At 40.3% G+C, this 21,769-nt stretch overlaps 3 protein-coding genes across 6 annotated transcripts in view; 2 read left to right on the forward strand and 1 right to left on the reverse strand.

Moving 5' to 3' along the window:
* Positions 1 to 29: 29 nt before the first annotated feature.
* yipf6 (Yip1 domain family, member 6) lies at positions 30 to 4,379 on the reverse strand. The gene is made up of 2 exons (XM_071498866.1): positions 3,831 to 4,379; positions 30 to 2,891 (listed from the first exon to the last, which is right to left on the reverse strand). Exons 1-2 carry the CDS (start codon positions 4,167 to 4,169, stop codon positions 2,544 to 2,546), a joined length of 687 nt encoding a protein of 228 aa, XP_071354967.1. The 5' UTR covers positions 4,170 to 4,379; the 3' UTR covers positions 30 to 2,543.
* A 443-nt stretch (positions 4,380 to 4,822) lies between these two features.
* Positions 4,823 to 11,327, forward strand: snapc1b (small nuclear RNA activating complex, polypeptide 1b). The gene is made up of 10 exons (XM_071498865.1): positions 4,823 to 5,125; positions 5,807 to 5,963; positions 6,078 to 6,218; positions 6,417 to 6,521; positions 6,621 to 6,776; positions 7,983 to 8,042; positions 8,650 to 8,712; positions 8,885 to 9,020; positions 9,364 to 9,435; positions 10,765 to 11,327. Exons 1-10 carry the CDS (start codon positions 4,995 to 4,997, stop codon positions 10,800 to 10,802), a joined length of 1,059 nt encoding a protein of 352 aa, XP_071354966.1. The 5' UTR covers positions 4,823 to 4,994; the 3' UTR covers positions 10,803 to 11,327.
* Positions 11,328 to 11,455: 128 nt separating this feature from the next.
* syt16 (synaptotagmin XVI) overlaps positions 11,456 to 21,769 on the forward strand; it is a 37,447-nt gene continuing 27,133 nt past the window's right edge. The window contains exons 1-2 of one of the 4 annotated variants that reach the window (XM_071498848.1): positions 11,456 to 11,616; positions 12,580 to 12,735. In XM_071498848.1, the coding sequence (XP_071354949.1) occupies positions 12,723 to 12,735 (13 nt within the window). In that variant the 5' untranslated portion in view covers positions 11,456 to 11,616; positions 12,580 to 12,722. Of the gene's footprint in view, positions 11,617 to 11,730; positions 12,399 to 12,579; positions 12,736 to 16,015; positions 17,770 to 21,769 lie in introns of those variants that run through there. The other 3 variants (XM_071498851.1, XM_071498849.1, XM_071498850.1) reach the window with 3 other exon arrangements.

A 21,769-nucleotide genomic window follows, 5' to 3' on the forward strand; every position in this document is an offset into this window, starting at 1 on the left:
GGATAGAAAAATACAAAACATACAATCACTGTAGATCAAATATATTTTAATCTCTTTCATTTGCTGATGTAAATTAATACATATAAATTAAAAGAAATGAACAAAGAAAGCCCTAGTGATCTGGGAGAACTGAGTGACAGCTTATCTGACTACAGAGCAGGGGTCAAAGGTTAAGTTCACTGGGCAGGTTAGTAGATGGATCACAGCCACAAAGCAGAGTCAGAGATTCATCACTGTGCTACTCACACAGTGATGAATCACCTCAACCTGCTGCATCACCTTCTACTCAAGTTACTGATTTCCTACATTTCCCAGAATGCCCCTTTTTGACCCTGAAGGGAGCATAAAGTCTACATGTTTCCATGTCAGTATGTTAACAGTCTGAAAGTGTGATCATTCACCTGTGTAGGTAAAGACAGAGACCTAACGATGACATCTGAAGATCTGACAAAAAGGAATCACCCCTAACAATCTGACTGCTGCATTGCATTCTGGTCTTTTACTCGCTCGCTCTCGGATGAATTTCTCCTGGAACGATCTTGACAGACTGACAGCTAAAACCTGTTGCCTGCTGCTGTGTTAAATGGCTCAAACGTTTTGCTATCTGCAGGAAAAAGACACATAAACTAGTCCAGCCTGTGTGTGCTGTAATGGACATTTAGTACTGACTGTATGTTCTGTGATTCAAACTCTCTCATTGACTTTGTCTTGCTCTGACCTCTTTCTGTTTGAGAGGTTTGAGCTTCTCTTATTTTACAGTGTAATGACCGCGACACACCACAGACAAGAGGCTGACAAGGTGAAAGTCGCACTCGAACACAACACAAAGACTACAGCTACTGCCACTGTGCATCGTTTCTGCATTAGAGGAAATAAGCAGCCTGATAACAAGGCCGAATAACTACTTTGTCTTCGTGTCATAACTGTACTTTAATCATTGAAAAACATCTGAGCAGGGACGTGGGCTGTGGTTCAGCGCTGCAGAGCCGCACGAGGAAACAAGTCAGTGGTCTGTAGTTATATTGTTATGAGGTCTACTCCACTGTGAGTCAGTTTAAACGGTGGAGCCGACAACTGTTGCACCTGGCACTGTGAACTTTTGTGTTGCTGAGCTCTGGCGTGGTCAGTCTGTGGTGTTTCACCTCTGGGAGAAGAAAAGTTGGAGGCAAAAACAATCAGAAAACCCAATTAAGCCCCAAATGATAGTCTGTGTGTTTTGTAATCTGCCGACAAACTACTGTGAATATGTTGGCCTGTGCAGAAACTCTCTGACAAATAATATAAAATGTCAGAAAATAGGCTTGCTATATTTTGCCATAGTCTTGTTTTGTTCGAGTGACAGTCTGAAAGCCAAAGTCAATTTAAAACTGAGAAAACCAGCAAGTCCTCACATTAGAGAAGCAGCAACCTCAGGCTTTCTGGCATTTTTACTTAAAAAAAAGGTCTTAAATGATTAATCAATTATCAAAATAACTGCCAATTCATTTTTTAAAGCAACAAATCATTGCAGGTTGAGTTTTATAAATAAGTCAAATAACAGCTATTTGACAACTGATTAATGATTTTAGTCTTTTTTTTGCCTTTCTTCAGTATATTGCAGTAAACTGAACATCTTTGGGGTCTGGACTGTTGAACTTAAATTCATCTCCTTGGTTTGTGGGGGATTGTAACAGGGATTTTTCACTATTTTCTGGCTTTAAATAATCATCAGTTGCAGCCCTAGTATCAGTCTTCTCTTTTAACTCTTGGCAAGACAGTGAATAAGCGTTTTTTCCCATAGTGTCAAACTATTCTTTTGAATGGGACATTCAGTCAGAGAGCTCTCTCTGGGTGGATTTAAGGAGTCGACCACAGACCGAGACGTCACCTGGTTTGAGTGCGGTTCAGGGCCATCTGTCAAATAAAAAGAAAAATGCCCCCAGAAACAGGAGAGTAAAATGCTGAAAAGGGACGATTAGAGCCCAAAAACTACAGACGACAGTTGGCCAGAGTTGTTCAACAGCAGCTTGACAGTTCAGGTACTTGGTTGAGCTGCGTAAAAGCATCAGCTGATTATCTACAAATGCTGAATGTAGTGTGTAAACCTAAGCTGTAAGTACGTTTTTGCACCAATCTTTGAGATCATGTGAGGTTTAAAACACCCAGAATGACCACGAGGAAAAGAAAAAAATAATCATAGCCCTGGTAGTTCAAACATTCATAGAGCATTTCTATTTACAAGCCTATGGACTTTATTTTACACAGCTCGTAACTGTATTTTAGGAGACAAACTGGAAAAATATGAACATATTCATCAGCTTTTTCATGCTCCATCTGCAGCGAGGCGTCCACTCGACAAGCCACTGCTGCTGCTGAAGGAGTTACTTTGGTGTCCCATGAGTCTAAATGCTGTTTCAGAGGCTCAGAAACACTCAGTCTCTCTTCAGTAGTCGTTCATCCTCATTCAAAGGCAGATTCTGGAGGTTTGTTTTGAGTCCTTTACTCTCTAAAAACCTCCCTCATCTTCGTCAGTTCAACTCAAACTCAGTCCTTCTGTTTCTCCTCTACTGCGAGGGAGAGAACGTCAGGATCATCCACCCGATCACAAAGTAGAAGAGGAACACCGGGTACACCACCAGCGCCTTGCGGTTGGGAGGCTGGCTGTCGGCGAGGAAGGCGGTGGAGGCGAAGGTGGACCAGCCAAAGGACGCCGTCACCACCGCCAGCCGCACGGCGAAGCTGACCGTCCCCGAGCCGCCCATCAGGACGATCCGGCACACGGCCATGGCGACCGTCAGAGGCATGATGCAGTATCCCAACACACACAGGCTCTGGAAGAAGGAGATGGTGCCGCCCAGCAGCTTGGAGTTGAGGGTGATGATGATGGAGCCGAACCAGACGATGACGAAGACCTGGGCGGAAGAATATATTTCAACATGTCAGCGTGGCTTCATAAGAAATGTTAAGTCATTTCATCATTAATATTTTCATTTTATGCTGTTTATCCAGAGTCTGATCAAGGTGGCTCAGTCGCCCAGACAACCGTTTCCCTAGCAACATTTTCCAGCTGCTCCTGGGTGAGCTGAGGTGTTTCCAGGCCAGATGAGATATTTGTTGGATACAAAGACACGCTGACTCGTCTTTAAAAAAACTGCACGCTGAATTCAACTATTGTACATATGTAAGGTTTTAACCCTCCAAGGTGCTGCAGGTGCTGATGTCCAGTAAAGATCTGTCATGTTGCCTCCAGAGACATGTCACTGCTTTTATTCTTTTTTTATTTTATGCAATAGGGAATATTATACTATTATTATTATTATTATTATTATTATTAGGCTGTTGGTTGAGCAATTTGATGACGTCAGCTAATGGTGAAAAAGTTTTTTGTCACTATTTTTTGACTTTTAACAGACAGTTGCTGCTACTTTTTACAAACAAAATGAGTTAGTTCAGAGTAATAAAAGTCCATAACTGCAGCCCTTGGAGGAGCAGACTTAGCTGATGTTGGTGGTGTATATTCCCTGATGCAATCCATAATTAATCAAAAGCAAACAGAACAACAGTCTGTGAGTCTGTGAATATTTGGCTTGTGGTGACTCTGGAGGTCTGTGGCCTACTGTAAACAACGTGTTTATCCGGTTGGTGATCCTGTGTCCCCAGTGTTTTCCCTTGTACAACTAAGTGAAATAAGAAAATACAACCCTGCAGCATTAAAACGTAACAAATCAGCCTTAACTCAAACGTTAACTGGGACTGCTGTCAGTAGATTAAATTCAACATTAACACAAAATAAGAAGCACCCGGTAAAACGAGCCCCACCGGCGCAGATGAATAATGAACCATTTGAGTACCTCAGCGAACTGCGGTCCCCCCTGGTCGTCGCTATCGGCCGCGCCGCCCTGCAGCAGCAGAGCCAGCGTCACGCAGAGAAGCAGCGGGCCCCACAGGTCCCAGTCCCGCAGCAGAGCCGAGCTCCGCTTTGGGTACAGGACGTGGACGAACTTGTAGCCCACCGCCCGCAGGTCCCGGAGGATGGTCTCCTTCACCGGCTCGTCCAAGGTGGAGAACTCGTCGTCTTTCCTGGAGGAGCCGACGGGCACGGAGATGTCCCCCTCCACCGGGATGTCCTCGGAGATGGACACGTCGGACAGCCCGGCGAACGGCTTGCTGGCCTCCCCCGCTGCCGCCATCTTGCCGAACAGAGAAGCTTCTAACACGAACGGTCAGTTATCCCGGGAGTCCAGACGACGCCGACGGACCCAGTTTAACTTGTAATACAACGAGACTGAGGCTGAAACGACAAATGTTTCTCTAATCCCGTTGAGTCGGGTCCGGTTAGCTGAATCCGTCCGCTGCTCCACGTCAGCTGAGGATTGTTTACTTCCGGAAGACGTGACGCAAGCACATCCTTGTGGTGCCTTCAGGTTCATCTGCTGAATGCGTGAATCCGTGAGCCGGAAAAGATTTTTTGTTTGTTTGTTTTCTCTAAAGCGATTTAAATACAGAATACAAAAGTAATTTAGAGAACAATAACTGATATAAAGACACCAGAAAAATATAAACAAGAACATGGAGAGCAAATTACAATAGAGATTTAAGTGTTTTTAGGCTCACTGCCCTTATTTGATATAATTTGGAGACTTTTGAAAAACATCTTTAAAACTACTTTTTTCATTTCTTGCTTTCATTTAAAAGATTAAGTCAAGGCTATCTTCCTTAAGTCACAACCAATTTTGTAAATCTTTCTTAAATCAATAGATATGCATTAACAGTGTGGTTTGTGCACGTTTAACTGTAAAGATGTATAAATTACGACGGTCCTTGAATGTGTCATTAGAGCTGACGATGACGCCCAAAATCGTCGACGGTCGTAGGAGAAGCGAGTGTTTACGTTCGTGGAGCTCAGAATAAGAACTGTTTCTGGTCACAATGGTAAAAACTGTAGCAGTGGACAGTAAATTTCAACTTTCTGAGGTTTTGTTTTGACTGTGTCCGTGTGAGGAAGCGGCAGAGAGATGGACCGCTACAGAAATAACGTGAAATCAGACTGTGAGGAGCTTCTGAGCCGCTTCCAACAAACAGACTCCGTCCGCTTCGAGGTTTTCTCCAAGATCTGGAGGGAAATGAACTTCGCTCAGATTTACTAGTAGGTTTATCTTTAAAAACGCCACAATATTTTAAATATGCTTCTTTTCAATAACATTCACGTCGTGTGACCGAGTCCTTCACAGTATATAACTGTGTAGTTACATGGCCAAAGAAGGCTCATCAAGTTTACATCACTACTTTCTCTATTTATTAATATTTCTGCCATAAATATGTTTAGAAATGTATTCTGAAATGTGTAGTTTCTCAATATTAAAAACAAGCAGAATTTCCATTTTGTGGAGTTTTGTTTTATATGTAAAATCTGACAGGAACAGACAAAAAAAGATTATGAACAAAATAAAACACACACATTTTAAATGGTCGATGTTTTGTAGAAATTAGATTCACATTTGATTAATTTGAGGTATAACCTACAATAACACATTACGTAATTCACACATGACAATATTTACATTATAGATTAATCTATTAAGAATTATTTTATAATTAGGTGATAAATCGTTTGGTCTATAATGTCAGAAAATTATGCAAAATTTTCAAATGTCCTACTGCCAAAAACCCCCAAAACAATCAATTTACAATGATCATTATAATAAAAGAAGAAAAAAGCAGCAAATCTTCGTGTTTGAGAAGCTAGGACCAGAGAAAGTTTTCTTTTTGCATAGTTTTTTTTCCTGATATTAAACCCATCATGTCCCATGTTTTTCTTGTGTTGCAGCGGCACTGTGGGGCATGAGAAGCAAGCGTTCAGTCGTCTGGTTCTGAACACCGCCTCCAGCTTCTTCCTGCCTCCGTTCAGCTTTCAGATCAGGGTGGGAGGACTTTATCTGCTGTACAGCCTGTATCAATGTCAGACTGCCTCACCCTCAGAGCAGGTCAGGACGTAGCACATTAGCATGGTCTTTAAAGGGCCTGTCCGTAGATTATTTATATTCTATTCTATCCTATTTGAAATAAAGTGGATAGTAAAGTTCTCCCTCTGGCTGCAGATCCGTCTGGCGCTGAAGGACTGGGACGACGTGAAGAAGTTTGAGAAAGATGCCATGGACGCTCAGCACTTCGACGTCGTCTACATCCTCCGACAACTGATGTCCCTCAAAGCGTTCCACTTCACCGCCGTGCCCGCTATGGTGAGCTGCCGGCCTTACAACCAAACACACACTCTTATTTAAACCCTATAGTATCATTGCATGTAGGAATATTATATTTAGGTGGGGAATCAGTGGTTGAAAGTCTCTTTAACCAAGCGTATGGACTGGGATCCTCCAGTGGCTCTGCCCCAGTTTACGTATTTATTTTCTCTCCTCCTTCTCCTCCTCTCCTGCCAGCTCGCCTACAATAAGAAGAGGAAGGTGGAGAGGTCGCCGTTGTGCGAGGAGTTCTTCGAGCGTACCTCTCGTCCACAGCAGCTGATCAATATCGAGCTGCTGGAGGTAAACACAAAGAGAGGAGCAGCAATGATGCCAACTGTAACTCAAGACAAACCAGAGAACTGGGAAGTTTTACTGTGATTTTTTTTTGTCTTCTTGCAGGAATTGTCCAACGTTCACAATCTCTACAAGAAGCTGAAGTCTTCTGTCTCTTTGACGTCAGAACGGTCAGATTCGTCCGTCAACCTGATCTGTAAAGACCTGGTCCCTCAGCTGCGCGGCACCGTGGTGGATTTCTACAAGTGGCAGCAAAAGAAGGTGAGTCATCTCCACAGGTTTTCGTTTAAAGAAAACTGTATGTGTGTTTCTCCAGACATCATATCTGCAAAAACACAAAAGATGCCTCTCCTAGTTTGTAAGTAACAACAAATACTGAGGTTATTTTAATGCTTTTACATGTTTTTCCTCTGTTGATGTGATGTTAATGTTCAGTAGGGAAAAAAATGACACTGACATTTAGTTGATTAGAGGAGTAAACTAAACATCTCAAAGGAATTTTAAATCGAAAGCAACTGGACTTGGTTATTTGTCTAGGAAGACGTTTCACCTCTCATCCAAGAGGCTTCATCAGTTCCTTCTCGCACTTGACCAGGCTGGGACTGGTCCAACTATCTGGTGTGGAGACCCAGGTATTTTTAACCTCTGGGAGGGGCTTTCACAAGGCTGATGATGTCATTGGTTCCCTTTGTGCTCCATGTGCCAACGACAGTCGTTAGAGTTACTGTCTTGGTGGAGAGCTGGTTTCGACTTCGTTAGAGCCCTGTTGTGTTGTAACGACAGTCGTTGGAGTCACATGCCACTTGTGAACGGTTGTTTTTCTTAGAGGTTAAATTGTTGAATCTCCTGGGAAGAGATGAAAGGGCAGCATTGTAAATCCCTCAACAGGGGAGGAGGCCTCAGACACCACCTATCTCCAATTTATAACCTTGTGAAAACCCCTCCCAGAGGTTAAAAATACCTGGGTCTCCACACCAGATAGTTGGACCAGTCCCAGCCTGGTCAGGTGCGAGCAAGAACTGATGAAGCCTCTTGGATGAGAGGTGAAACGTCTTCCTAGACAAATAACCAAGTCCAGTTGCTTTCGATTTAAAATTCCTTTGAGATACTATGACCTGGACAAATGAGAATATTCACAGGCTTAAACTAAACATCATAAAACTACATGATTAATACAGTACACTAGAACTGCAACTAATGATTATTTTCATGATAGATGAGTCTGTTCAGATTACTTTTATGTTCAATTGATTAATCATATGGTCAAAAAAAATACCAAGCGCATTTCAAGCTGGAGTCACTTTTCCTTGCATATTACAAATATATTTTAGGTTTTTCCTACTCTTTAATTCTTAAATTTATTCACATTTTTGTTACCATTTTTCCTGTAACCTGTTACCTTGTAACTATGGGGAATACATTTTCTTTCCTTGTTGCATTATGGTCTTTTTTGTCTTGTCATGTCAGGATTCTGCAGATAAAGATGAAGACGAGGACAGCGGTGAGGGAACGTCATCTCAGCAGGAGGTGCGTTACACTACATTAAACATTGAGCTCAGTGTACAGGACAAAGCTCATACCTCTCTGAAGTTATGATCGGGATATTTATAAAAACCATTTTGATCCTTTTGTGCATGTTTGTTGCAGACAAAATAAAATAAAATAATGCACAGGCTTCAGCTCCTCACTAATATATAAAAGACTCCAAAGCGGTGACTCATCCATTTGCACATTGTTTATGCAAAGAAAAACAAACATTTTTTTTCTCAAGTTATGAGCAAATAAACGGTGAAAACTTGAGACATGATGAAACACAGATACTTGTTTTGCTTCCACAAATGTGAACAATGACCAACAAAAAGAGACTTGGGCGCTATTGTTAAAAGTTTAATATTTAATTTCTCTGACTAGAACCAGAATAGTTTCTATTAATATCCTGATCTCACATCCTCCCAACCTCACAGAAGTGCAGTGTTTGCCCAAGCAGTTTTCTCTTGAACAGTGACAACACTGTGTGTGACAGCTGTGGTGGTTGCATTTGACCCGTACATCTTTCTTGTACTTTTATTAAAGCTGTAATAATGACCTGGCCCAGAGGGCGGTGCTGTTGACTGACTCTCTGTTTGTTCCTCAGAGTTCAGATAGAGCTCAGCTCCTCGCCGCCATCAAATCAAAAGCATACGGACAAGCAGCAGAGGTTTGTGTTTCATGTTATAGATTTTGTATCACTTTTATTTTCTGAATATTTTCTTTGACAAATGAACATTTTCTTTGGAGGATCTTTAATTGCTTTATGTTACACTTATTCCTTATCAATCATACGGTGGAAAACCATTAGAGAGTGTGTGTGATTGTGTTTGTGTTTTCAGGCCTCCAAGTCTCGTCGTCATCGTCAGGTGGAGGTGGATTTCTCCAGCCAGGCCGGACCCTCCACCACACCGGGTTATAACAGGATTTGTAGACTGTCACTCAAAGCCAGAACCGAGCAGAATATACACATCTCAGGTAAACCCCTCCTCCAGACCGCACACCCACACAAAACCAAACTGAAGTGATCTTTATTTCAGTCTTCAAGCAAAATAAGAAGAGATGAGATAACCACAAATGAATTAGCAAATGCAAAAAAAAAAAGGGTTTTTAATTACTACAATTTTTAATTACTAAAAAGGCAAAACCACAGCTTATTAGGCTCACACTTCTTACAATACACAACATTGACAAAATGTGCAGGTTCATTGTGTTGTGACCAGAATGAGGGAAAGTGGACCCTGAGTTTTCTCCTTTTAACTTGAATGTTGCGTTCAATGAGCCTTCGCTGAAACTGACCGTGAAACTCTCTTCTCGTCAGGTGATGTGTGGAAAGAAGCCGCAGCGGCCACTACGATGAGTCGCCTCACCAGCGTGGACTTTGTCCCTGAAGGTACGCAACACTCACACATCTTAAACATCTCTGTCTTACTTGAACCAGTAGTTTGTCCTGGACAGAGGAGGCGGAGTCCTGTTACACGGCGACAATCTGAGGTGATGGAGAAGAAGAAGTTTTGACCTCTTGGTGGCGCTAGATTCAGCTTAGATTCATCTACAGGAGCCGAGAGTTTTAACTATTAATACCAGGCTCCAATTTTTCCACTGTGAATGGTTAATGAGAACATACAGTAAAACATGTAAGTTACATCAGTTCAGTTCAGTCATCCCAGAGCAGAATGTGAAGAATTTAAGGGACATGATGTCTCTGTTCATGGTCGTGTCCCATTGACTCAGAGTTATTGAGGACTCTTATATGTCAACAAGCACCTACTATGCACTTTCACTGCACTTCTTCACCTGATCTCCTTCACTTTTTAAATAGATGTAGTATTTAGCACCAAGGTCTCCTACTGCGCTGAAGCTTTAGTGCTGTCCCTCAGTTGTGAGTCATTTCGGATTAAAACATTTGCTAAATGAGTAAATGTAAATGTAAATGTAGTGTAGTTAGGAAAGTGTTGCCTTTTGTTTCTCATATATTTTGCTTTTGTTTGTGATTAAACCTCCGCATTTCTTTTTTCCATATACAAACATGTATTGAACACATAGAAGATTTACACATATAAAATATAGTGTTGTGTAAGGAAAAATTGATGAATACATAAAAATAATAAGAAGAAATTAATAATATAATAAAATAAGACCACACCGTGCACATTTCTTTACGTAACATATTTCATACTGTATGTAATTTAAGCTGTGAGAAGAAAAGATGGTATATTTTTGTTATTTGCACACAAAATATCCAATAGTCAAAGGACTTTAATGCTAACACATTCATTAAAAGGTAAAGATTTTCAAAAGATGTGGAATATTTTAATCAAACAATTTTATTTATTTAAAAGTATAAAGTTGTTCAGTTTGTAAAGACAAATCACCATCAGTAGTTTTCTTGCATCTATTCACTGCATAACATATTTTGTCTGTTTTCCTCCAAAATGATTGTACAGCTCAATCATCATATAACCTAAACAGCTTTAACACAAACTGATCGATATAACCTTCATGAAGGAGGATTTACTGCTGGACTGTATGAGACTGTATTAAAAAAGACAGCTGAAGAAACTTTCATCAGGATAAATTTTTCTAAACTCAAAGTTTCTTCAACATCAACCAAATGTTTCTGTACATCACCAGATAATCTTAATATATAATGACAGTGTTGAAATGTTCACATTTTGATTTACTTTTTCCTGTTTCTGTGTTTTCTTTTTCCTCCATTCAGCAAAACCAAGAACGTACAAAAAATTCGAGTGGTCATGAAGACAACGCAGGAAGTTTTTTTAAGGATGATTTCTCAGTCAAAAATACTGTTTTGTTATTGTAATTAATATTCTGTAACTTTGAAAGTTTGTGCGGCCACTTACTGGGACTATATCACAAAAAAGTGTATGTTTTTAAATTTTAAAGAACTGGTCAGTTAAAGAAAAACTGTAGACGTAGCCCTGCTTATGTTGTAGCTCTACAAAATGTAAACAAGTCATAGAGTCATAAAAGCTGAAGAAATGTCCTGTTTTCTTTTTGCATCCTTACAGCCACCACTTGTTGAAAACTCACTCTGTACCTGTCTCTTGCCTGTTACAGTCTAAAGGAAATGTATGAATTCATTATGCATGTTAAGCAGGGTAAATTCATATTCACATAATTCTATGAATTTCATCTCTCTGCAAATTCTTCTCCAAAAGGTTAAAACTAGTTTTCTGTGCTGCTTTTATTTTTGCTTCTTAAAATGTTTAAAATGTGTAATTGTAAAATGTTTTTATTAAAAAAAAAAAAATCAGTTGTTAATTTTGTCTCTTTCTTCTGTAAGATTTAGTTCAGACCTAATAATTACTGCAGGTGTTATATGAATGGTCCACACAGGGGAGACCAGGGTTGGTTGTCACACTCTGAACTTCTGCAGTCAGGAAGATACAGTCACCTGATTCACTCTATACCATGGATGTATTATAAGAACTTATAAGGTCTTATAATACATCCATGCTCTATACATGCTCAACTTAGCCTTTATTCCACCATGAGGAAGCAGCTCCTTGTGGCAAACAGACAATTTTAGAAGGAAAAAAGTCATTTTGAGGTAAGAATTTTCTTTTTTTTTTTTTTAAACTATTTTTGTGATATCATTGTTATCTTTGTAGTTAAACTCTTCAAACTTAAATCTTGTTTATTGTGTGTCTGTGTAGATGTCTTCATGCTAGTTGTCAGTGCTAATGTTTTAGCTGCTAGCTGTAAGGTAAGCTAGCTCAGGACTGGAGGAGTCTGGGTTAGTTTTAACAACAACACATGTTCAGTTGTTGAAGCTGGTTCACATTTGCACATTTTGTTAAATTTCATTGCTGTGTTCAGTTGCACTATGACTGACAGTAACTAGCACACTTGGCTCTCTTTCAATATCAAGTTTTTGAGTTACAACTAACTATGCGTTTAATTGTTAGATTTCACTTCTTGTCTGAGGCCAAACACTATTTTCTGTTTGTGTTGCAGAGATAACACCTACACCATTTAATCTGCTATTAAATGAAGCTGGTTTATAGTTTTAAAAGAGCTTCAAGATACAGACAAAAATGTCAGAAATGTTACAGCCAGTCCCAGTTTGCCCTACTTTAATCTGCTTTTAGCTTAGCTTGCTTTTAGCTTACTGTGGTCCATTTATACGGCCTAGCCTAGCTTACTAGGCTAACTTTAAGATGTTGCCGTTTAGCATAGCTGGATTTAGCTAACATTACCATTAGCCTTTGAAATAATATTTTCCCGACGTTTGGTTTTAACTAAATTTTAACTAAATATATCGCGTGAATTCATGTTTTCTTTGACTTTGTAGAAACAGTAGCTAAAACTGGAAGCACAGTAAGTTCAAAGGTAAATATTCGTATATTTCTCCCTAAATTCGATTAATTTGAGCAAATTATTCACAGATTTTACGCCACAAATCACGAAATCAACTTAAAAAAAAAAAGGAAATCATAAAAATGAAGGTTTGAATCACCAAATTAAGAAACGAGATGCGCGTAAACCCATTGAGTGTGGATTTTTCCCACAGTCCGTGAAGGCGTCGCCGTTCTCCGCTGTGTGGCGGTGTGTTTGCGGGTCTGGAGGATGAGGAGCGGCGGGGACGCTGCTGCCCCTGATCCGCCCAACACACACCCGGTTCCGCAGCCAGTCTGAGGGGGAACGACCGCAGCCATGGCCACGGACAGTAAGTACGACCAGCTCCTCACCGTGTGACCGTCTCTGATGTTGATTTTTTTACTGAGGATGGATCCTGTTTTCAGGCTCCTCTCTTGGTTTCTTATTTGGGAGGGTTGGCTGAATGAGAGCGATAGGATGAGCAGGCCAGTTTATCCTCTTTTTACCCAATAATCCTATTTTTTCCCTTGCATTTAAAACAGATTGGTGCCATTTAAAGGCCTTTATCAGTCATCAAACTAATAATAATTATGATATTCCTCCAGTATTCCTGCAGCGGCTCAGTGTGCAGAGTTGATAGTTGCCTCATCATGGCCACCTCATGAAAGTCTATTTTTGTATCTCCTGCGCCAAATTAAAAGATAACGTACCACTTTCTGGTTATTTATTGAGGCTTCCTAAGCTATAATCAATGCATGACACATAATTTACTAAAGCTTTATAGAAAACCCATATAAGCCGTTGATTGGAACAACTTTTTGGCAGCCAGATAGTGGAAAAGCTTCCTCCTTGTCATACTGTTTAATTCATTAGGGAGACCTCTCTAGTGGACTGTCTGACCACTCATCTTATGCAGAGGAGCTGCAGGACATGTGGACCAAAATCCATTTTTAAATGTATTATCTGTGAATCACTTTTTATTGCTTTTCAAGAAACAGTAACATTACACAGAATAAAGACACATAAACAGAACATATAATAATAATAATAATAATAATAATAACAATAAAACTAAGAAAACAGGAAGAAAGAAAAAAGAAAACACTCAGGGTAAGCATTGTCATCCCCTACAGAAGTATAAATAGTGAGTATAATTGTAACTCCTATGTCAGAATGATAGCTGAGCACATACTCACACATCCAGTGTTAACGACATAAAAGGGCAAACATCACATTACATCCCTCCCATATCCTGTTAACACCTTATTGGGCAAACAGCAGCATCATCATACAATTCAACATTCAGTGCAGGCCGTCTCTCTCAAATCCTGCTTGTAACATATTACAGTCAATAAACTGATTGTTAACATTTACAGCTGCAGACTAGTTTGATCATTGTAGAACATTTTATTGCTCATTTATTAATATTTAGAATCACAGGTGACTGACTAATGTTTGATTATGGCTCATGAGAAGCTGAGAAACCTGTTTAACCCGTTTATGTTTAAAGAGGCTCTATGGTATCTTTATTATTATTCTGATGTAATATTCCTGTCACATTGCCTCAGGGCCTGGCAAAGCATTTGCTTTGTCTAAGTCAATTTACTTTTTAGTATTTTATTTATTTTAAGATATTTTTACTTTACTCGAGTATTTTCCATTTGATGCTGCTTTATACTTCTACTCCACAACTGTACACTTCACTACATTTATCTGATAAATGTAGTTAAAAGGTATTTTGTAGAATTCAGGAGATACACTGTCAAAACAGAAAAGGACTGTGATACTGCAGCAGTTTCAAGCTTTCAGTCTTACTTTCCAACACATCATCAGGAGCAGGTACAAGTGTCAGAAAACAACTGCTGGTAATTAGGGGGTGTGCTAGTAAAAATCTTTAAAGCTCCATCCAGTCTAAAGGTAGATGTCCATGTGTTTGTGGTTATAAAGCAGGTCTAGGTTCTATATTAATACTGTGAAAGTATCAAAGCCTCAGTCCACAGAGAAATGCACACAGCCTGTATTCAGAAACTGAGCCTTAAAACCAGCCGTCAGGACTTCTGGAACTTTGTGATGTCACAACAAAGTAGTCACCGCTCTCAGCCACGCCCCAAGCCCCGCCCACCTGGACCCACCATCCAACCTTGCAGGATTTGGTTTCTCTAGGTGTTTACCTGAAATCTGCATTATTTTGATTGGATCACTCAGAAAACAGTCAGCCAATCAGAAGAGAGGCTCAGATCCTCTCTTCTGATTGGCTCACCGACCTGTTGTTACTAGAGCTCCAGAGAGAAGCCTGAGAGAGGAGATGTAAAACTACACTGAGATGGTTTTTGGTTCTTAAACCACAGATATATCTTCTGATGGAGATCAACAATTCAAATGAAACACAGATAAAGTGTTAAATATGGGACCTTTAAAAAAAACCTTCAACCAAGAATTTAACAAACAATATTTAATAAAGGGGTTTATTTTAGATCCAGCACCTGAACTATGCCAAAGTTCTGTTGTAGGTAACATCACTTCAGATGTCCCGGTTGTAAAGCAGGAAAAACTGAACCCGGCTTAATGTCCAAATTAATTATCATTATCATTAATTATCATTAATATCTCGCTTGTATAAAGACATTTCCTGTTGGATAGAACTTCTTCCTCTTCATCTTTAACAAAGCAAATTAAAATTTTTCAGTTTTTTTGTGTTCGTCTCATGTGCCCTAACCACTGGGCTCTCAGGTCACTGAGATAAATATGATGAATAGTCATTTAAGTTTAAGTTTAAATACCCAACCACGTGGCCAAATTAACCTTTGTGGTACCTTTGAGCAAAAATTAGCTCTTTGGCTGTATTGCCTGATGTCGTATGTCATATACAGTATAACACTGATAGTATTTTAGTATATTTTCTGATAATGGTAAACTGTGCTTTGCAGTAAAATCTTGTTTATTTATTTATTGATTATGCTCGTAATTTAGCATTTTTTACATGGTAATATGATACTTATACTTTTTAACTAAGCAAAGAATCAGAGATTCTCTTCCACCACTGAAATCAGCTCAGTGTGGATAAACCTGTAGTTTTACTGTCTTATTTCTTTATTTGTTGGTATTTTGTTCTTGTGGGACTGCTGTCAAACATTTCTGTTGTCAAGTAAAGGTCTGGCAACAGGTAGAGCAGGTAAACAGCAAAGGCAAACAAAAGTAAAGGGCAAAAGCAGCCAGGTGGTCATCTTCAGAGGCTGCAGCGGGAAGGTACAGCTGTTGATCTGACAGGTGCATCAACTGGTGCAGGTGAGGGGGGGGCAGGTGTGCAGGCAGGTAGAGGCTCGTGAGAGAAATATCCGTCTGTTTAGCAGCTAGATGTTCCACAGTCTTCCCCAGCTCCTGTGTCTGTGTCCTGTAGTGCACAGTGGGTGGCAGGAAATCTGCAGGTCTTTTTAAAAGTCGTCAAAAAGCATTGAATACAGTTTCCTCAAAAAGGCCTTGGAAGGTTTTAACAAGTCTTCAAACATTTCTGCTGACAGGAGACAGTTGTTAGGAAGCTCAATGAGTTCAATATTTTTTAAATTGTTTAATCCATCTGTTTCTTTTCTGCTGCTCATCAGAGTCCAGGCATGAGCAGATTGTAAGACAATGTTCCTCTCATCACAGACAACTCAGCATCTCTGTTTGGTTGATTGTCTCTTTGTGGTTGTTTAACATCTGTTTTGGGTCCTTTTCCATTTTTGTGGTTGAGTGCCTTTGTTGTTTTGAGTCTCTTTTCAGTCCTTTTACATCTCGGTGAAGTCATTTATGGTCTCTTTGTAGTAGTTTTGCTTTTGAGTCTCTTCTGCAAAGTTTTCCCCCTTTCATTGTCAATTTCAAACAAGATATTTTAACAGTCACTTCATACGGAGGCTCTGGCCCAGGGGCTATTAGAAATTATTATTATGAACAGCTGGAATCCCAATGAAACCCTGTGTCAGGTTACGTCTCTACAGGACAACATGAGAACTCATTGGTGGAAGTAAACAGCGGGTTGACCTACAAAGGTTGGATATAGCTTGTACCACATGTGGACATAACCTCATAACCTGCTTCTGTCTCTGGGTGGGACAAGTGCTGCTGAGCGGAGCTGCCTAACAGCATCATAGTGCAGCCTCAGCGTGCTCCATTACTCAGTGGGAAGCAGTCAGCCATGTGTGATGCTGTTTCTGGTTATTGTGGCCCAGTTACAGACTGGTTCAATCTCTAATTCATAGCTCTCTCCTCCCTCGCTGTGGGCTCAGACTGCCGACTGACAGGCTGAGAGGCGACTCATGAGTAATATTTAATGCTGCTGTGTATGTGTGTGTGTGTGCGTATGATTAGCTTTATCAGGAAATTGAAACCGGCTTGAAATCCATGTTTGTTCCTGTTTATTTGAGCTCTGGGGCCGACTAATGGAGCCGTGCTGCCTTCCATGCTGCCTGACGGGAAACCAGACTCATCTCAGTCACTTATAGTCACTTTCACTTTGTTCCAGAGGCTGATTGAAGTCACATAACCATTTCTCAGAGGGGTAGATTTTCAATTTGGTTGAGTTAAAATTACAGTGGGGGCAGATAAAACTATCCACCAGGGGGCATTACAACTCCACAACAATCTGACACACTAAACCCTGATATCTTATGGCCTTATCACAAAGTTCTCAAACTGTTGCCAACTAATCAAACTATCATCACTATCAAGAACAAAAACTTTACTAAATGCAAGAGATATTTGTATAACTTTCAATCGTCAAACCAAATGGTCTTCATCAGGAGAGCCCCCAGTAAAAATGCTTAGAATAATGGAAACTTTGAACATCTATACTTTCAAGATAAATGAGAAAACCTAATCAGTCAAAAGCTCCTGAACAATTGAATAAGTGGACTTTGAGTTCAGATGGTTTTGTCAGTGCTACAGACTCATTCTCTTGTTCCTGAAAACATCCCCTGAGTTTGGGAAACTACATTTGTTCTCCCACACTACAGTGTATGACGGGTCACTTTCCTCGCCTTCCTCCATGTTGTTGTGTCTTGGCGGTATTCAGGAAGGGACGTCCGCCTCGCCCAGTGGGAGGCAGGAAAGCCTCGATGATTGACGGTTCACACAGGACACAGAACGAGCTCAGACTGAAGGATCAGATTTGACTTAAGGGAGAAAGAAAGAAGAAAGAACAGAGGGCTGAAGGAGAGAGTTTAGGAGAGCGGTCAAGTTTGTTCTCTGTCTGAGTGGGAATTTCTGTTTGAGGAGAAGAAGTCAGAAAAAGAGAGTAAAGAGGAGCGAGGAAGAGTAGGAGAAGGAGGAGGAGGTGAAGACATGGCCAGCGAAGGAGGACGTACTGATACTCTGCCACCTACAGACGAAGTGTCAAGAGCTGGAGGCTGTGAGCTTTTTATTATTAGCTTTTTCCTGAAAACTAGAAAATGCTTCATGATGATTAAGCCCAGTTTTTACTCGAATGTTTAGTTTCATCTGATTTTAGGGAAAAGTTTACTTACTGGTATCTGTGTAGTGAGCTTCTTCAATACATCACATTGGAGCTTGTGTCAGATATTTGATAAAACTACTATGTGACTGATGATGTTCAAAAAGCTCTACATCAGTTTGACAGTCTGTGAGAAAACAACTGAAAATGATGGTGATTAACTGCAGAAAGAGATGATTGTACACATGGATGGATCATGAGATTGTGGATCCCAGGGAGCAAGACATCTAAACTGAAATACACAAAGCAACCACAAAACTTAGAGAACAACATCAGTTTCTTTCTCGCAGCTTTAGGGTTTATTTGGGATTAATGGCTTCAAACTTTCACACCTGCCCCCCATCAGTGATGTGACTACAGGTGTTCTTTGGCAGCTGGAGTCTTGTGTGTCCTGTGTCGTCGTGTTGTACAGTTGTAACGCAGCCTTTCACCACTAGGTGTCACCTCAATATCAGCATCGTGAAGAGATGGAACTAGAGAACGCTCTGCTCCCTCACTCTCGCATCAATATTTCTACATTAGATGGTGGTGCTGTTATGACTTAAAACTTGAATAGATTATACTTCCTTAATGGTTCCCTCATGTTTCCAAGTCATTAACTGTGACTGGAAAGTTGGCAGTGTGATGCTGAGTTCACTTCCTGTCAGCTCTAACATAAATTATAGCTTCAGACTGGAAAAAAAACTGCAACATCTAAACTAAAAAAAAATCTGTTAGATCCTTGTCTGGTTTAATGCAGAAAAAGTTCCCAATGGCTTCAGACACAAGCTGCTGAAGCGAGCACTAACCTTAACCAAAACGCTTTTGTGGTCTAAACCACGACCACCACTGGATGTGAACCTGTTCTCAATCACCTTCTTATTGACACCACTTGAGTTAATAAATGTAGAACATAATTTCTAGCAGACAGGGTTGTTTTTAGGGTCACCTGAATGCAGCATGAGCCTTCAGCTAACACTAAATGGGAGTTTGACTGTTGTTGCTGTTTGGAGCTTCTCTCCAAGTGAAACCACTTCTGAGTTGTTGGTTTTTTTCCGTCTTATTCATCATCTCTCCATCTCAACCCTGAGATGCTCTCGTCCTCCCAGCCAATCAGGACAAACAGACAGCGCCATGGTAACATGAGAACTTCTTACATGTGGGTGGGAAAAGGCATACTCATTATACCTTAATAGAGCCTCTGGGCTGTTTCCAGGGAAACTATGATTTTCAGGTGTGTGTGTGTGTGTGTGAGTGAGTGAGTGAGTGAGTTTGCCTCGCAATCAGTGGGTTTGAGTCTGACTAAAAACACGATGTGCTAATGTTTCTGGGGTGATTTGACCTCCTGTCCCTAGAACAAAAAGAGCTCGGCTGTTTGTGTGCTTAGTGCACCGGGGTCAGTGAACGTCACATGTTGGCTCTGCAGTCCAGGTCGGTTTTTAAAGGGGATGAGTGTGGATGCAGGTCGGACCAGTCTGTTCAGGGCTGACAAAATCAGCAGGAACGACTGATGTACCATCACTGATTGGTTTGTGTTCTTAAATGTTTCTACAGAAAGCTCCAGTTGTCTTCAAGTCAAGTTTGACTTGTTTAAAAATATAAATGTTTGTAGTCATTATAGGGTGTGGCACTTGGGATGATAGTGTCCTTCAGTCAGTCCACCACTTTGGTCCAAACTGATTGCCATGAAAGTTCATACAGACTTGTTTCCAAGATGATGAATAATACTGACTTTAGAGATTCCCCTGACTTTTTGGTTTGAAATGACAGTTATTGGATGGATTGTCATGAAATTGCAAACATATTTATGTCTTCCTCTGGATAATTAGTAAAACTTTGATGACCCTCTGACTTGTCATCTTGTGCCATCGTCAGGTCAGAATTTCAGTTTATCCAGGACTTTGTGCAGTAATTTACTGTAAATTTGTCCAAAACATTAAGTTTTGAAGAATTGTGGCTTTTTTTCAATTAAAAATGACTCAAAATGTTTAATTGATTAACATAGTTGCCAATAACATTTCTATAAATCAATGAATTGATTCATCAGCCCATCTCTGGAAGCTGTTTTGGAAAACCTCAGTTTTGGAGGCGGAAAAACGCTTTGCTTTCCTTTATTACTACACTCTTCATACCTTAGTGGTTTGATCCAAAAGGTGGAAGATCAGTAACTACACCTGTATTGTGACATTGGCTGAGCTCATTTAAAATGAGCAAATACAGAAGAAGCTGAAGGTGAAAAGAAGTCGGTATCTTAGTTATCTGACCCTGTCTGAACGAGTGTGCAGTGCGTCATTGTTTTGGAAAAGCTTTGTTTTTCCCTCCCACAGTACATGAAACCAGACTTTTCAGATTTTTCTGTGGGAGGTAAAAACGACTGGTTCAGTGAGGACAGAAAACAGAGAGGAAAAAACATGTTTCAAATATAGCATCACATTCAGGCTTATTACTACAGAGGAGTAATCCTCCTGGAGTTCGTTTTACTGAGACTGTGAATGCAGCGTTCAGCAGAGTTGATGATAAATCTATAGAACACACACATACAGAACCCTGATGAGTGACCTTACAACGAACTGAGAGAGACAGCAGGTGCTATTTTTATTCATCGCTGAAAAAGAAGAGAAAACAAGAAAAAACTATAAAGTGGCCTCTTCGTCCTCGTTATGATCTCTCTATCCTTCGTTAATGAGCAGTAACAACGTGGCCTTCGCCTCCACCGCTGCTGCATCGTCTTCCTCTCCTGTTTTTTTTATTCATCCTAATCTAATGCTCACATCAAAGCGCTCTCTTCTCTCCCCTCTGGAGCTCCTCACTTCAAAGCCGGGTTGGAAAAGTCAGCAGCTGCATAGTAATCAGGGGATAAAGATTTAGTATTCACACACACACACACACACACACACACACAAACAAGCTTTCACAGCCGTGTCTGTCACAGATTAGTGATTGTGAAATCTTTATTGCCTTTGGTTCCAGTCTCTCCACCTCATTAGCCTGATCTGATGCCTCTCATTGACTTCTGGGTCGCATCACCTCCCTAATCCTTGTTTGTACATTAATTCATTATATTTTACATTCAGAGCATTTACAAAGTGTTTCATCAATACTCTCCATTCGTCCTGTTTTTATCTGAAACTGACTCCCTCCTGGAGATTATTTTAGATTTATCTCATCTAATCTGTTCTGATGGGAATATTATCATATGACAAAACTAAAAAAATAAAATTAAAGGCTTTTATTATTATTTTATTATTTATTCAGTCTAATAAAAACAGATTCAGACAGCCAGGGATTCATACGTCATAACCTAAAGAACGAATCTCGTCAATTTGCATGGACGGGGGGAGGGGCTAAATAAACCTGAAACCAACAACCGTCCGGATATGCTCTGCTCTTTCACTGGTCACCAATAGTTTGCATTAGCAGAACCACTAACACTGTGTCAACCACTGCCAGTTACAAGCTTAACAAAAACACATAACTACAGACTGTTCTGATACGTCTTGCAGCTGCTGATGTAGGTGCACACCGAAGAAAGAAAGGAAAGGATTAACACTGTGTTGTATGTGCTAATGAATTCTGGGAGAGGGTACTGGGTCGCCTTGTGAAGGTCAGTCAGTGAAACTCATCACTGGGCAGCTCCTTGGGGACACACAGGAGGGGAGGGACACACTTTGATGTTTGGTTTTTATGAAGCAATTTCCTTCATCCAGCTAATTTTTCCTTTGGGAAACAATAAAAGTAACCCTGACCTGTGTTTACTACCTACAGTAGTGACCTAGTGTTACTTACAAGGTCATGTTTTTGTCGATATTATATGGACTAGAGGATGCAAGATGTCACCTCGAGCTCTGGGAACTTGTGATGATGATGACATTTTATAGACTAAACAATGAACTGACACTGAAAATAATCAATAGTCTTA

Source organism: Trachinotus anak, unplaced genomic scaffold, assembly GCF_046630095.1.
Source record: "Trachinotus anak isolate AG129_WGS33_773 ecotype Australia unplaced genomic scaffold, CSIRO_AGI_Tana_v1 ptg000015l, whole genome shotgun sequence".
NCBI lineage: Eukaryota > Metazoa > Chordata > Actinopteri > Carangiformes > Carangidae > Trachinotus > Trachinotus anak.